Consider the following 14,087-nt stretch of genomic DNA (forward strand, 5'->3'; position numbering starts at 1 on the left):
AAGGATCTACCTGAATACCCAGAGTTGCTCAGGTATTTCCATGATATCCAAGCGGGGTATACAGGAGAGGAGGAAGTCTCTCTAACCGTTAAGGATGGAGAATACTCACAAGCAACGTAATAATCACTGTCGTATGTTCAGGCTAGATGCTCGGCCCAGAGTCTCGCAACGGACATTGTAGCTTCCAATGTGTACAGGTCCTCTCGACTAAGCCAGGAATATCTATTAGCTGTGTCTTGGGAAGATGGCTTGTCAGGCTAATCATTCTGTATCCGGTCTCGACGACAGAGGAATCTCAAGCATCGATACCGCCAAAATTGCTTCTGACCGTCACTACCTTGCCTTCTTGGATACAAAGCAAGGTCCCTTCGGGCAAGATAAAGCTCTGAGCTAGACCTCCTACGCTCGTCCAGTCCCTTGGGATGAAGTAGTGATACTTTATATCCGTCTTGGATCCTCGAGCTAGGTCCGCCGAGCAAAGCCAATAGCCACGGTCAAAGAAGACCAGCTGCTCTCCTGGCAAAATCCCCAAAGGTACTTCGATCTTGCTCATCAGATCGTGTTGAATCTCCATGTATTCGAGTGAAGCTCCCTTCCCAATATCCATGGCTGCATCTAATGCCCTCGTCTGTAAAATAAGGAGCTTTTTCTGAACCTTGCTCTTCGGCAGATATTCTTTGAGATATACAAGAATATGCTTGGCATCTTGTGAGAGTATGACTTTGGACATCTCCGTGACGTGGTCCTGTCTCGAGTTCGATAGACCATTTGCTGGCAAATTATTGGTTGTTTCGTCCGATAGTGCAATAGAAGTCGGTTGTCTCACCAGAGATGGCATTGTATTACTGAGCTTGAAATGATGCATCTGCTGGAGGCTAGACCATCGATATATCCTGATATGTTCAGGCCCGATTCCCAGGAATAGTTCATGATTAGTAGGGTGATTAAGCCAGCCCTGCCGAGTAGCGACGTCCAGGGATGCTGAAGTCTTCATAGAGCAATCAACGATATCCCATATCTGAGCAAGGTTGTCGCTGATAACAAGAAGCAGCCGTGATGAATAGTCCAGTAGCATTTGATGTATGGCAGCACCATTCAGGGCCAACTTTGGACGTTGCAAGGCTCGAACGTCTGTTGGCTCGAGATGTCTGGAGGTCCCGTTGTTGATCTCCATTATGCGGACGTCAGCTGCAAGGTCGGCGGCAACAACGATTCGGCCATCTGGACTCCAGACGAGGTGGCTAACGCATTGGAAATTGTGGAAGCGTGTCAGCTCCGTCTGGAATGTAGTCTGCACGTCCGCAAGATAAACCTCGCCATCATCGTTACCATATACGTACCGCAGACCATCTGGAGCTGCAGAGAGCGCGGTAATACTGGGATATTGTGGAGCGCTCGCCTCGGATACATGAGAAACAAGTGTGCCGCGGTGCTCATCACTCGCGGCGTCGCTGAAGGTCTCTTCTGATTCTGCAAGTCGAGTCAACCCACCGGGTTCCCACGCAGTGACAGTCGATCCTCGAATATCGTAAAATCGTGTAGAATCTGGGCTGAAGGACAACCCGCTGACCAAGTCTCCAGAAGACAGCTGATAGATCACTGTGAAATATGCAAAGTTCCACACCTTGACGGTTCCATTGCTGTCGCTTGTGACGAATATTTTACCGTTGGGACTTGAAACCAGTTCGTCGACAGAAGCCGAGACTTCATGATTTTCATCTGTTACTGGGTGCCATTTGAAAAGAGTATTTCCCTTGTACCAGCCGATGATATGACCAGTAACAGGATTCCATGCGAAAAGTTCCACGGGAAACCAGGTCTGCGCAGAGGTCGAGGTTGTGCCCAGACCAGCAGTTGGCCTCAAGCAGCGGCCGATAAGCGTTGCAGTTTCCAAATCCCAAACCGTAAGAGGAAATGACCTATAGCATACTCCCACCTGTGTCCCGGTGGGATTGATTATCATGCGGCTTGGACTGTTGATAATTACTGAATCCGATTGGGTCTTCTCTTTCAGCAAAGCCTCGTCCAGTAACTGCCATGATGGCATGTTTTCTGTTGTATTCAGGAACCTTATTGACCGGTTGTCCGTCGCAGCCAGGATGCGTTTGTCATTCGTGGCAAACACAAGTGACATTGCTTTGCTGTTTACCGTGTTCGGAACTTGCTGGCGGACGGTGGCGGCGGGAATCTCCCAGATCTTTGTAGTCTTCAAGCCGTAAGTCGCGAGCAAGTTGCCCTTATCGTTCATACAAATGGCCGTCACGGGCTCACCGTGACGGATCGTGCATATCTCCTCGAAATCTGCAGAACCCCATATGTAAACGGTGCCACTTTGAGTGAGAACCGCCAAATACGGCCCTGCAGACACAATCCTCGAGGCAACCTCGTCCTGGGGAAGTACAAGTCGAGAGAATACGTCGTTCCACGCATCATTCTGACCGGATACCAGCACCTTGGACTTCTTGGGCCGGTAGAATTGGCGGTAGAGCACGGAAGTTGGCGGGCACACGGCTGGGATGATCTCGTATACGGAATCGGGTTGGGTTGTCAGATGCTTGCTGAACTTTGCTGTTATTCTCACCAAGTCGATAGCCCAATCCTCCAGGAGCTCAATAGTAGAGAGGCGATGGAGCATCGGATTCCGCGAGCTATTGAGGGTGCGATTGGATGCAACAAAGATCAAGAGTGCCTTTCCCACCCTGGCCAAAGTCCTGAGACTGTTGAGCATTGTGAGCAGGTGTATCCAATCCAGCACACAAGAGTCACTGAAAAATCTTTCCAGCTCGTCCAATACTGCATCGGAAACAGGGTCGGCATAACTGAGGTGATAGGCCCATGAGGTTGCTGAGTAGATTGTGAAAGGATGCTTAGCTTCGAGTTCTTCTACGAGTTGTATCCCTCTTCTGGCGTTCAGGCTCGAACCACGGAGACTGGAAAGGCTCTTCACGAGGAGCGCGCTGTGAGCACTTTGGCGGTCAATGACAATGGAGCCTTCGAGGGTCTTCGACTTCATGAGAAAGTCCCGGACGGTCTGGTGCACGGTGGTGACGTGGTTGGTGCTGTCGACAACAATGAACTGTCCGCAGACGTCGCGGATGGTCCTCTTCAGATCAAGGAAATCAGGGTAGTCTTTGCTTATGGCGTCCCGCAACTCGCCCAATGTCAGAGGGCGTGGTACGCAAGTAACCCACTGTAGTAGCTCCTTCGCCAGCTTCAGCCGTTGTTCATCTTTCGTCTCGGTAATCAGGCGTTGCATATGCTCGTACATCTTGTTCATGTCGCCCGGCATTTGTTCCAGGGCCAGCCAAGTGGCGCTTTCTGTCTGACAATCTTGTAGTTTTTCGAGGACCAGGCTTACCCACAGAAAGTTGCCTCTTGCGCGTTGTAGCAGCTCGCGCCGGAGTCGTTCCTTGTGAGCGGTACTACCGGATAGATCTTCAAGTTCTCTATCCACAAGGAGCTCGATGTCTTGAAGATTACGGCTCTGGCCTTCTTCGCCATCAATGATGCTGACTTTCAGAACGCGCTCAAGCTTCTTGAATGTCAAGGCGAGGGTCTCGGTCCGTCGACTGGTGACAAAGATCTTCATTCTAGCCCTTGAGTTTAGAAGGATTTCTTGTAGCAGTTCAACGACCGTCTTCGGAGACTCTGATTCGTCAAGGCCATCGATGACCCAGAAGAGAGGGCGATCAGGTGTCTTGGAGAACAAGAGATTTTCGAACAATTTCTGCCAGAGCAGTCGATGATTCCCGTGGTCGAATTGAAAGCCTTCGGTTGAGGAGGCGAGCATCTCGTCCCTGTATTCGGGCATTATGCAAGATATCTGGTACGCCAGACACTTCAACATTTGGCTGATGGTCTTCCGTTTTTGATCCCCATAGTTGAAGAAATAATACTGACAATCGTAGCCGTTCGATTGAAGATGGTGAATAATGTAGCTTGAGAGGACCGACTTCCCGTGGGCTGGCGGTGCATGGTACCATGTCAGATGGGACTCGGTAAAGTTTGCCAGATAAGAGTGCATCCCAGGATCCTCCAAGACCCATTCGCAACTGCCTGCAACCCATCTTTTCCGAGCAGTATTGAAATCGTCGACGTCGGCGGTGGACAGGGCGAGGACCTTTTTGATATCCCCATTCACATTTGGAGACCAGTCGACAGTTGCCCTGGGGACTTTTTGACCAAACATCTCCACGAGACTTTTTAATGTGTCCCGGACGATCTTGAACTTCTCGTCTCTCTCGTCTTCAAACTTGCACACTGTGTGGTGGTTAGCAAGAAGACCACGCGGCTCTTCATTTTCGGTGCCGAGAATGGCAGAGTCCCTGGGCACGATCATCACGGGACGGCCTGCGACAAGAGTGTGCAAGTTCTCGTAGAATGAGATCAGCGACAATTTCGACGCAAAATGACGGAATTGCTCGTTTATCTCTTCGATGGCGGGAGAGTTGCATTCGAGGTCCTTGATGTAAGACTTCTCGTGTTGAAATAACACCTTCAGCAGCAGATTGAGAAAATGGGCGAGAGACGCTCCACGATGAGGTGTCGAAAGGAACACAATGGCGGAGATCGATTGAGCCAAATCTCGACAGTTTTTATCGCTCTGGGCCAGAAGATAAGCCTTTTTGACGACGAGACCACCCATGGAATGAGCGACAAAGATGATGGGGGCGCGGCCTATTCCAAGGCTGTATTCTCGATCGCCCCTGCTGTGCCGCAGGTCGAATAAAAGTGACCTCGCGAACCCCATGATGTTGGACACAGTTTTCGGACCTCCCAATTGAGAGTCGTACCCATACGTCAACAGCCTCGCTTTGCCAATCTTGGAGTCTTTCGGAAGCCACAATCCTGGCCAGAAGAACGCGGGGTTGTGATCCTTAGACCAGGTTTTGTAACTGTGGCCTCCAAGGCCATGTACAAAGATAATATCGGCGATTGGTTTCGTATCTGGCTCATGGATGACATGGAGCCCGAGGGCGTCGGGCTCGAAGCTTGTGAAGGCATCGACACCTTCATCTGTGCTCAAACTCGTGTTGGAGGCGCGAAGGGAAGAGAGGGTAGAAATGGAGCCAGAGCTTTTTCTTCGAAGCCATTCTAAGCGAGAATTCGCAGATAGCTTCTCATTGTTGCTCGGACGGCGACCCGTGTCCTCGGATCGCTTTTTGTCCCGAGAGGACAAGCTGGATCGTAGTTTCGCCAGCTGCAGTCCAGGTGAGTCCCAAAAATTTCCCAGTACCTCGTACAGTAAGGATGACATACCATTCGCGCGACTGGCCAGTAACCTAGTATATCCCTACAGCGGTGTTTTGCCTTTCAGCCAGAACACCAATCTGTTTCTTGGTGATCGCATTCAGTCCGCCAGGTTGGTCAGCGTGACATTACGGGGTCAGCGTGCCCTAAGAAGGAGGCATCTTCGAGCGAAGATATTCGGGTGCGTGAGAGTGTCTAGTAAAGTTATGGATCGGAAAGACACTGTTGACGACACACGCTTCCACGCGAAGATCAGACCTTGGGATTGGAGAGCGGCCAGCACAATACCCCTAGCAACCAGCCGGCAAGGTTCAATCCAGGCTTTGTCTTAATCGAGTACAGATCTTGACCACGTATCAACGCAGATTGGGAAAGAGCAGAGGCCTGGGAGATCGAGTTGGAAGGCAATGGTTAGCCGCGGAAGATGGTGACCTGGAAGGTTGCAGTGTTTTGATTCTGTCTTCTTTATTCGAGTCTTTCGATCACGACCAGTTCATAACTCCAGTCAAATCCTGGGATAGGTTGGAAAAGGAGTCCCTAGGGCATCCAGGGCAGGCTATGCCCCTGGCGCCACTTTCTTCAACCATGTCCATTGACTTGAAGCCTCACTTTAGGTGAAACCTGGCTGGAGGAACGTGAGCCAGCAGCAGGAGGCGTACAAGGTACAGATGCCCCTGCTGTCCCCACCGTTGGTGCCGTTGATAGCAGTCGCGACCATCTGTCCGCTCATTCTCCAGGCAAAAGAAAGTGCACATGACACCTTCGTCGTGTCTGGCCGTCTCAATCCCTGCATGGTCTAGTCAACGCCTGAAAAGGTTGACTTACGAACCCTAGCTCCTATGAGCCTGACCCGTCGTCCAGAGCGTGTCGAAACCAGAGCAATGTCGTTGCATCTCGATAGCCGCGTCCATGTCGGCGGCTGGCTTGCATTAGACCTGTCTCAGAGATTCGTGAGCGGTTAAGATGGGAGAAGGACATGTACGAAATGCCGAATCATCTCTGCTGATTAGACTTCCGGAAACGGCCTTGTGCTTCAAGGCCCGGCGGCAAGTGGTCCCCATCCACGCCCCCTCCTTGATGGTGTCTGGCTCCAATCCCGCGACAAGGGGCCCCAAGGGGCTCGGTTGGCCCGTCTTTGCTAAAGATTCCGACCCCAAGAACTAGCGGGCGAGACGCCGCCACCACATCTTCCCCACCAGGTGCGCGATGCAACACCCACTCTTGCACGGGCTTGTCAACGATAAAGGGCTCGGAGATGTAACTCTTCCCAATGTCTTCCTCCCAAGCCTGGCCGAGAGCTCTGTCGAATCTACTTTTCCAACATCTGCTATCTATATCTTGATCCTCTTGGAGTCTGTCCAAGACCCTGTTCAACATGACTGCGGTTGTATCCCAGCGGCTCATTTATGAGGGACCGAAACCAACGACGATAGAGGGCAACTTTCCTGTCGATGACAACATCATCAACTGCTTTCCTGTCCAGACCACCGTCTTATCTGCTAATAAGTGTGGTCAGTCGAAGTGGACGACGACCGCACGTCTGGACGTGAAACGGCCGGATGGCACCCCTGCGTCGTACTTTCTGAAATGTGCCGCCGGAGAAGCTGGCCGGGTGATGATCGAAGGCGAATACAACTCCATGTCAGAGCTATACAAGACTATGCCAGAACTGTTCCCGAAACCATACACCTGGGGGAAGTGTTCAGGCTCCGCTATCGACACATATTACTTCCTGGCCGAATTCATCGACATGTCTGATCGTGCACCGGAGCCTCAGCAGCTCTGTTCCAAGTTGGCGAGGCTGCATAAAACCAGCGTCTCTCCGACAGGAATGTTCGGCTTCCACATCACGACATGTCAAGGTCGGATCCCTCAGGCCGTGGCCTGGGAGAGTAACTGGACGACCTACTTTACGAACCTGCTCCGCCATGTTATTGCACTCGACAATGCAGAAAATGGCGGCTGGGACGCCCTCAGCGCCCTCGAGGATCGGCTTCTTGAGCGAGTGGTTCCCTACCTTCTGGACAACCTGACCAAAGATGGCCGTGTGGTGAAGCCGTCCCTCATCCACGGCGATCTTTGGGAAGGCAACACTGGAACTTCGTATTACACGGGAGATATCTACCTTTTTGACGCAGCGGCCATGTATGCCCATCACGAGTTTGAGATTGGAAACTGGAGGTGCTGCTACAACAAGATTCACAACAAGGTCTATACGCAGACGTATCTCCGCTGTAACGGGCCCAGCGAGCCGACAGAAGAATGGGCGGATCGAAATCGACTCTACTGCATTTACTATAATATATTATACTCGGTGAATCACAGGAGCCAAGGGAAGGCGGTCCGTCAGACGTGAGTTCGCTTCCCGTTGTTGCTTGTCAGCACACTCCTTGGCAAATGCATTGACTGACCCTTTTTGGTTATATAGGGCATTCGACGACATGTACTATCTCATTGACAAGTTCGCACCTTTCCCCGAAGGCCAAGGACCTGAACGGATTACAGTTGCGGATAGAGCCACGCTATCCGACGAGGGGGATCACACCAAGGGCTGAAATAGGAAGACTATACCGAGTATATCTCAATGAGACAGGCAGTATAACAGCGTTGGATATGTTACCAGTCCAATTTCTTATTCTCCGTCTTGCCTTCCTCCCCACTGAGCATGGACTTGGGCATTTCAACCTCCCCATCCCCCTCCATTTTGCCTCGGCCCGTGAACCGCTCCCAGATGGCCTTTCCAAACTTGCGATAGCTCTCGGCCACGCCGTTGTTGATGGTCAGATTGTACTCCATCTCGGACAAAATGAAGGGGAACGTCTGGCCGGCGACTGTGATGGTCCGTGTGGGGATGTCCAGCGTGATCTCCTCGCCTTCCTGCGCCACGGCGTAGAACGCCTCATCCGTCATCGTGACCCCCAGCAAGCCCAGGCTAGGCTGGTTGCGGCCGTAGATGAAGGCGAACGAGCGCGCGATCACCGCCTGGACGCCGGCGCCTGCCCAGGTGCTTAGGTTAAATGAGGGAGAGAGACCGGAGAAGGCGAAAGGAACGTACCTTTCAAAGCACCCACGGCCATCTCGCGACTCGATCCGACGCCGAACGCGTGCCCGGCGACCACGACCTGCTGGCCGTCGCGCACTTTGGCTCGGAAGTCCGGGTGCGTGTGCTCGAGGACGTGCTGGCCGAACTCCTCGTCGGTCACGCACGAGGTCAGTGTGTATCCTGGCGCGAGCTGTATGGTCGGATTAAGGAGTGTCAGCCTTGCCTTTTGCCTGGGTTTCACGGTTTCGTTCTTGGAGCCGCGTGGACTGTTTCTGGGCTGAAAGCTTACCGCGTCTGTGTCGATAAAGTCGCCCAGCGTGACGATCTTGCTGGTGATCTTGTCCAACTTCCTCTGCGGCTCGGCATCTGTGTCTTGTGGGGGACACTCCGTGGTGGTAAGGGGGCTGCTGCTGCTCTTGTTCTTCGTCTGCGCGTCTCTAGAGCCGCTGAGCTCGGGCTCAACATACTCCACGGACACCATATCCGCCTCAGGGAGAGGACGGTAGCGTTGGAAGAAGTCCATGTCCAGGTCCCTGAGGAAGTCCGCCGGGCTTGTGATGGACATGCTGAAGCTCGAGGCCGCGCAGACCATGGCGGAGGTAATGTGGCCGAATGCGCCTATTCAGGAGGTGAGCAAGGATGCACAAACTAAGGAAGGACTCCTCCCTTTCCAGGGGCTCAGAAAAAAAACAGGTACGAAAGGACAAGGTCGTCGACTCACCCTTGCCCATGCGGTTCTGGAAATTGCGATTCTGCGAACTCAACCAGGTCTCCCCCTCGTCGGCGTGCTCGGCGGAGAGGCCCACGCAGTACGAACACCCGGGCGGCCCACGCGTGAAGCCCGCAGCCTCGTAGATCTCGAGGAGCTTCAGGTCCTTCAGCTTCTCCACGATGGGCAGCGAGCCCGGCACGTAGTGTCGCTTCCCCTTGGCCAGGGGCAGCTTCCGGTCCAGGCCGGCCTTCAGCACGAGCGCGGCCAGCACCAGCTCCTCCTCGGTGGTGGTGCAGGCGCCGATGAAGACGCCGTCGAGCGGCCGTCCGGCCATCTGCGACACGGGCACCACGTCGTCCGGGTTCGGGTACACGGCCACCGACGACTCGACCTTGGACAGGTCGATGGTGTACCTTCCCGCATACTCGGCGTCGGCGTCCGGGCGGAAGTACAGCGAATTGACGCGGTTGGCCTTCCGCCGCCGCCGAGCGATGTACTCGCTGGTGATGCGGTCCGGCACGAAGATGCCCGTGATGGCGCCGAACTCGGTGCACATGTTGGCGATGGCGAAGCGGGCGTCGACGGACAGGTACTTCAGGCCGCCGCCGACGAACTCGACGATGCGCTCGGCGGCGACCGTGTTGCGCTTGAGCTCGCCCAGGATGTACAGGATGACGTCCTTCCCGGACATGCCAAAGGCCGGCCGGCCGACGAACTCGATGAGGATCGACTCGGGGATCTTGAACCATGTCTCGCCCAGGGCCAGCGTCATCATCACGTCCGCCGTGCCCAGTCCGATCGACAGGCAGCCCACGGCGCCGCCGGAGCAGGAGTGCGAGTCGGACCCGATGGCGAGCATGCCGGGCTCGACGCGCTCGCGCACGAACTCGGTGTGCATGATGGTGTAGTTCATGCCCTGGTACTCGGTCATCTTGAACTCGTGCTTGGCCTTCTCTGCGACCTCCACCAGCGCCTTGATCTTGGGCACCTGCGCCACCGCAGGATGGACAACGTGGTCGCCGGCCAGCCAGAACCGGTCGTTGCGCCAGATGCCCGGAGAACCCAGGCGTCTCCACGTCCGGGCCATTCCCTGCTCCACCAAACTGTCAGTTAGCATTTCATCATCACCATCGTTTCAGGGAAATGAAGCAGGGACCAAAAAGAAGGACTGCATGTCTCGATTGATCATACCGACCAGGACAACTCCGACGCCAGGATCCAGTCGATGCCCACCCGGACGACGTCGCCGGCCGCCAGCCCGTTCTCTGGTTTCTCGCCAATCACATGCTGCGCGAAGATCTTCTGGGCCAGAGTCATGGGCCTTGTCCCTTCGGCGGGTGAGGTCCTGTACGACAAGAAGTTCTGGGCCCGTTCCCGCGAGTTGACGGCCTCGAGCCACGCCTCGACCAGGAAGAGGGCTTCTGACTGCTGGGCAGAGGTGGCGGTGCTGTCGTTGTTGTCCTCGTCCTCCTGCAGACCGAGGCCGCCAAAGGCTTTCTTGTCGAGCGCCTTCTCGCGAACCTGGTCCAGCGCTTCGGCTTCAGGTGTAAGATGTGCATCTCTCAAGGCCTCGGCGTAGCATAGCAGAACGGCGGGGATGCTGCTGCTGCTGTTGGAAGACTTCTGCGGGCTGAGGTCGAGAGCAGCCACATCGACTTTCCTGGTGCGGGATAGGAGGTCCCGTAGCCTGCTCTCGAAGGCATCGTCCCGGGTGTCTGGGACACTTTGTAGCGTCACTGTGGTCGTCTCCATTGTCTAGTTAGTTAACTTGATCTGGTCTGAACCGAGCGGTCGCTGTTTGTCGAGCTTGGGAGAGGGACATATGTATATTGGATTCTGGACCTCGGGGGCCTGGCGGGGAACATCTCTAGAGGAGAAGAGTAAAGCTCCCCCTCCCTCAGCAAATCCCACGCTGTACTCGGTATGCCGGATGAAGATCTAGTCAGCTAGCAGCTTGCGAGAGGAACTCCCATCACAGGCCTTCATCCAACCCGCTCCTGCGAATGAAAATGGCGTGCAAGCAAGACCGGGGTTAGTCAGGGCCGATATTGGACGTTCGAAGTCCGGAATTCGCTGCGAACATCGGACTGGGCCGCTCTGGATTGATCGACATCGGCACCGTTCCAGTCAAGCTTTCCCACTTCCTTTGTTCCCCACGTCTTGGAGTGCCTCGGATACAAGAATATACTTCCTTTACATATAGTGACCCTTGACGATTCGTGTCGACGATGTTATATCTGACGAGGCTTATATATCCATATATGTATACATATACGTAGGTTCAATCAAGGACATACGAAAGAGCAAAATCGTTATTGCACCAACTTTCAACCTTCCCCGACAACAATCGACGCCTCACAATGGGTTCCGTCGGCCACGACACCGCGAACACAAAGCCCGGAAAGGCATGCTCGCCGTTGACTGGCGCGTCGCGGCTGAGAGAAATGTTGAAGGATCCCTCCAAGGTCGTCGTGTGTCCGGGAGTCTTCGACGGTTTCACGGCACGCTTGGCTTTGGCTGCTGGGTATGATGCCCTGTACATGGTAGGTTGTGGCACACACACACACACGTCCACCAGAGGAAGGAAAAACAATGTGTGCTAACAACAAGTCCTCTTGTCTTCGCAGACTGGGGCAGGGACATCAATGTCCAGACTGGGGTGGGCGGATTTGGGCATCGCCACGCTGAATGACATGAGGAGCAATGCCGAGATGATTGCGTCGCTCAACCCGTCAGTGCCCCTGATTGCTGATGCCGACACTGGCTACGGCGGACCGATCATGGTCACGAGAACCGTTACCCAGTATGCTCGTGCCGGTGTGGCGGCGCTGCACATCGAAGATCAGGTTTGTCCATCCATCAAACCAACCAACCAACCAACCATGGTACCGGTGTTGGAATCGACTGACAGATGAGACACATAGGTGCAAGAGAAGAGATGTGGCCATCTCCTCGGCAAGCAGATCGTGGACCGGGAGGTGTACTTCAGCCGACTGCGAGCAGCGGTCGCCGCTCGCGATCAATTACAATCTGACATCGTGCTGATTGCGCGCACGGACTCGCGACAGAGCTACGGCTTCGACGAAGCCATCGAACGACTGCAAGAGGCGGTCAAGATCGGCGTCGACGCCGTGTTCCTCGAGGCACTCCAGACCAAGGAAGAGATGGAAAAGGTGTGCCGGATCATGGGCGACACACCCGTGCTCTTGAACGTGGTGCCGGGCGGCGCCACACCCGAAGTTCCCATCGAGGAGGCGACCAAGATGGGCTTCCGCATCCTCATCTACCCGGGCCTCTGCATCGGTCCCATCCTCGAGAGCGTGCGCAACGAGCTCAAGGTCCTCCAGGCCACAGGCAAGACCACACCGAGAAACTCGGCCAGTGGTGTCAAGGAGGCGTTTAACTTGTGTGGACTGCAGGAGTGTATTGAAATTGACGTCGCGGCGGGGGGCAAGGCGTATGCCACGGTCGGGAAGTAGGACAATTGCTGCAGGATCGCACACAACGTGATTATCAAGCAACTCACTTGAAGCATGTCCCTGCCCCGGTCATCGCTTTCAAAATTGTCTTATGCGTGTGTGGAGTGGGCTTAACAAGGGAACGGGGCACACGTTGGAAAGTATGTAATAGCAAAAGGCATTAGAAGGAATAAACAACAAAAAGATCTCGAGAAATACTTGCTTGTTGACTTTTTGGCACTGCAAGCTAACTGGATAGTCCTGTAGCACTCGGTAAACCACCACTACCTAAAGTACGAGTCCTTGTTTCTGTGATCTCGATCGTTGTCGTCTGTTGAATGGTGATCGTCGTTCGGGCCAATGAGTCCAACAACAAGGTTCTCGTGGTTGGCATGGTCACCAGTACAGTCACTGTTCGCTCTGATGTTGTGGCAGCACTGTTACCCCCGAGCTGATGTCGACTGATCGCGGATGAAGTAATCACTGTGGTCGTCGTAAGAGTCGATTCGAAGGATAACGTGGTGGTGACCGTCCACGTTCCGGAGGCGATCACGGCGGGCTAAAAATAACGGTGTCAGAGAAGTATTCCTCTAGCGGACTGGCTTCAACCTACCCCTGCGAATGATGCGACACTAGTTCCCGTACTGGTGCTCGTGGCAGTCACCACGTCCCAGCTTTCACTTGACGTGATGCAGTTCCACCCGGTGGAGAGAGGGAGACAATCTTGGACTTGGACGACGGAGGGAATGGGACCTCGTATGAGGTCGTACCAATGGGCGACATAGAATGCCATAGGCTCATTTGTCTCCACTGGAGAGAGGGACGAACCGAAGGGACTTGATCCGGGGGTGGTGGTAGAGCATCCACCAAGTCTCTGGCTGGAGAACGTAACAAGTTGATCGCAGTCAGTCACGGGAACGGGTAGCAATCCAGCTGCCTGCACAGTCGTACTGCACCACGCTGTCGTCTTTGCACTGTATACCGTCTGACATCCATTCTTGTCCAAAACTATGCGAGCTGTTTCTGGTCCGAGGGGAGGTGTCGTGACTGTGGTGGTCGTCGGGAGCACCTGCGTCGTGCTGGTAGACAAGAAGACGGTTGTATTCCCATTTGGAAGCAGGGCGGTGACATTGACTCGAATGGGCATGTAAGTTGAGCTGTTAGTGATCCAGCCTTGCGTCGTGTTGGCTCCCACCACGGATGCCAACGAAGAGACGGGAAGGATGGGGAATATTGCCGATGAAGCCGGTGTGTCGGGACACACTGTCGCAACGGATACTTGAATCACCGTCGTGGGAAAGACATAGGAGGATATTGTGGGCGTCGTTGACGCGGTGGTGGAGGCTGCAGCGACAGGAGCCGAGGTTGCCAGCACTCCCAAACCCTGGAAGGGCGAGACGGGCTGCTGTCGACGTTCTTTAGGGTGGAAATGGGCCCGGCCCTCATGCTGTCTGATCGAAGTAATGGGCGCTGCCAGGGCGATGAGGAGCAGTAGAATCGCCATGTATTCTAGAGTGTGAAGCTAAGTTATGGTCTCAATGAAAACCTTCGCCAGCGAAGATGAGCACACTCGATGTGGACTTTTTATCCTGCTACAGAAAGTTGGCAGGGAAAAAAGCTGTTC

The 14,087-nt window shown here is 54.2% G+C and overlaps 5 protein-coding genes across 5 annotated transcripts; 2 read left to right on the plus strand and 3 right to left on the minus strand.

Annotated features, from left to right (window-relative positions):
* Window positions 1-295: 295 nt before the first annotated feature.
* AYL99_06464 (hypothetical protein) lies at window positions 296-5,262 on the minus strand (the record flags this gene model as incomplete). Its single annotated transcript, XM_018837973.1, has 2 exons — window positions 296-5,200; window positions 5,260-5,262. 2 exons carry the CDS (start codon window positions 5,260-5,262, stop codon window positions 296-298), a joined length of 4,908 nt encoding a protein of 1,635 aa, XP_018692533.1.
* Window positions 5,263-6,625: 1,363 nt separating this feature from the next.
* On the plus strand, window positions 6,626-7,805 carry AYL99_06465 (hypothetical protein; the record flags this gene model as incomplete). Its single annotated transcript, XM_018837974.1, has 2 exons — window positions 6,626-7,602; window positions 7,679-7,805. The coding sequence occupies 2 exons, from the start codon at window positions 6,626-6,628 to the stop codon at window positions 7,803-7,805; spliced, it is 1,104 nt and encodes a 367-aa protein (XP_018692534.1).
* A 61-nt stretch (window positions 7,806-7,866) lies between these two features.
* On the minus strand, window positions 7,867-10,757 carry AYL99_06466 (hypothetical protein; the record flags this gene model as incomplete). The annotated part of the gene is made up of 5 exons (XM_018837975.1): window positions 7,867-8,246; window positions 8,306-8,483; window positions 8,583-8,911; window positions 9,015-10,108; window positions 10,201-10,757. The coding sequence occupies 5 exons, from the start codon at window positions 10,755-10,757 to the stop codon at window positions 7,867-7,869; spliced, it is 2,538 nt and encodes an 845-aa protein (XP_018692535.1).
* A 608-nt stretch (window positions 10,758-11,365) lies between these two features.
* Window positions 11,366-12,484, plus strand: AYL99_06467 (hypothetical protein; the record flags this gene model as incomplete). Its single annotated transcript, XM_018837976.1, has 3 exons — window positions 11,366-11,548; window positions 11,633-11,851; window positions 11,930-12,484. 3 exons carry the CDS (start codon window positions 11,366-11,368, stop codon window positions 12,482-12,484), a joined length of 957 nt encoding a protein of 318 aa, XP_018692536.1.
* A 419-nt stretch (window positions 12,485-12,903) lies between these two features.
* Window positions 12,904-13,967, minus strand: AYL99_06468 (hypothetical protein; the record flags this gene model as incomplete). The annotated part of the gene is made up of 2 exons (XM_018837977.1): window positions 12,904-13,022; window positions 13,109-13,967. The coding sequence occupies 2 exons, from the start codon at window positions 13,965-13,967 to the stop codon at window positions 12,904-12,906; spliced, it is 978 nt and encodes a 325-aa protein (XP_018692537.1).
* Between the last annotated feature and the right edge of the window lie 120 nt (window positions 13,968-14,087).

Source organism: Fonsecaea erecta, assembly GCF_001651985.1.
Source record: "Fonsecaea erecta strain CBS 125763 chromosome Unknown Scaff5, whole genome shotgun sequence".
NCBI classification, from domain to species: Eukaryota; Fungi; Ascomycota; class Eurotiomycetes; order Chaetothyriales; family Herpotrichiellaceae; genus Fonsecaea; species Fonsecaea erecta.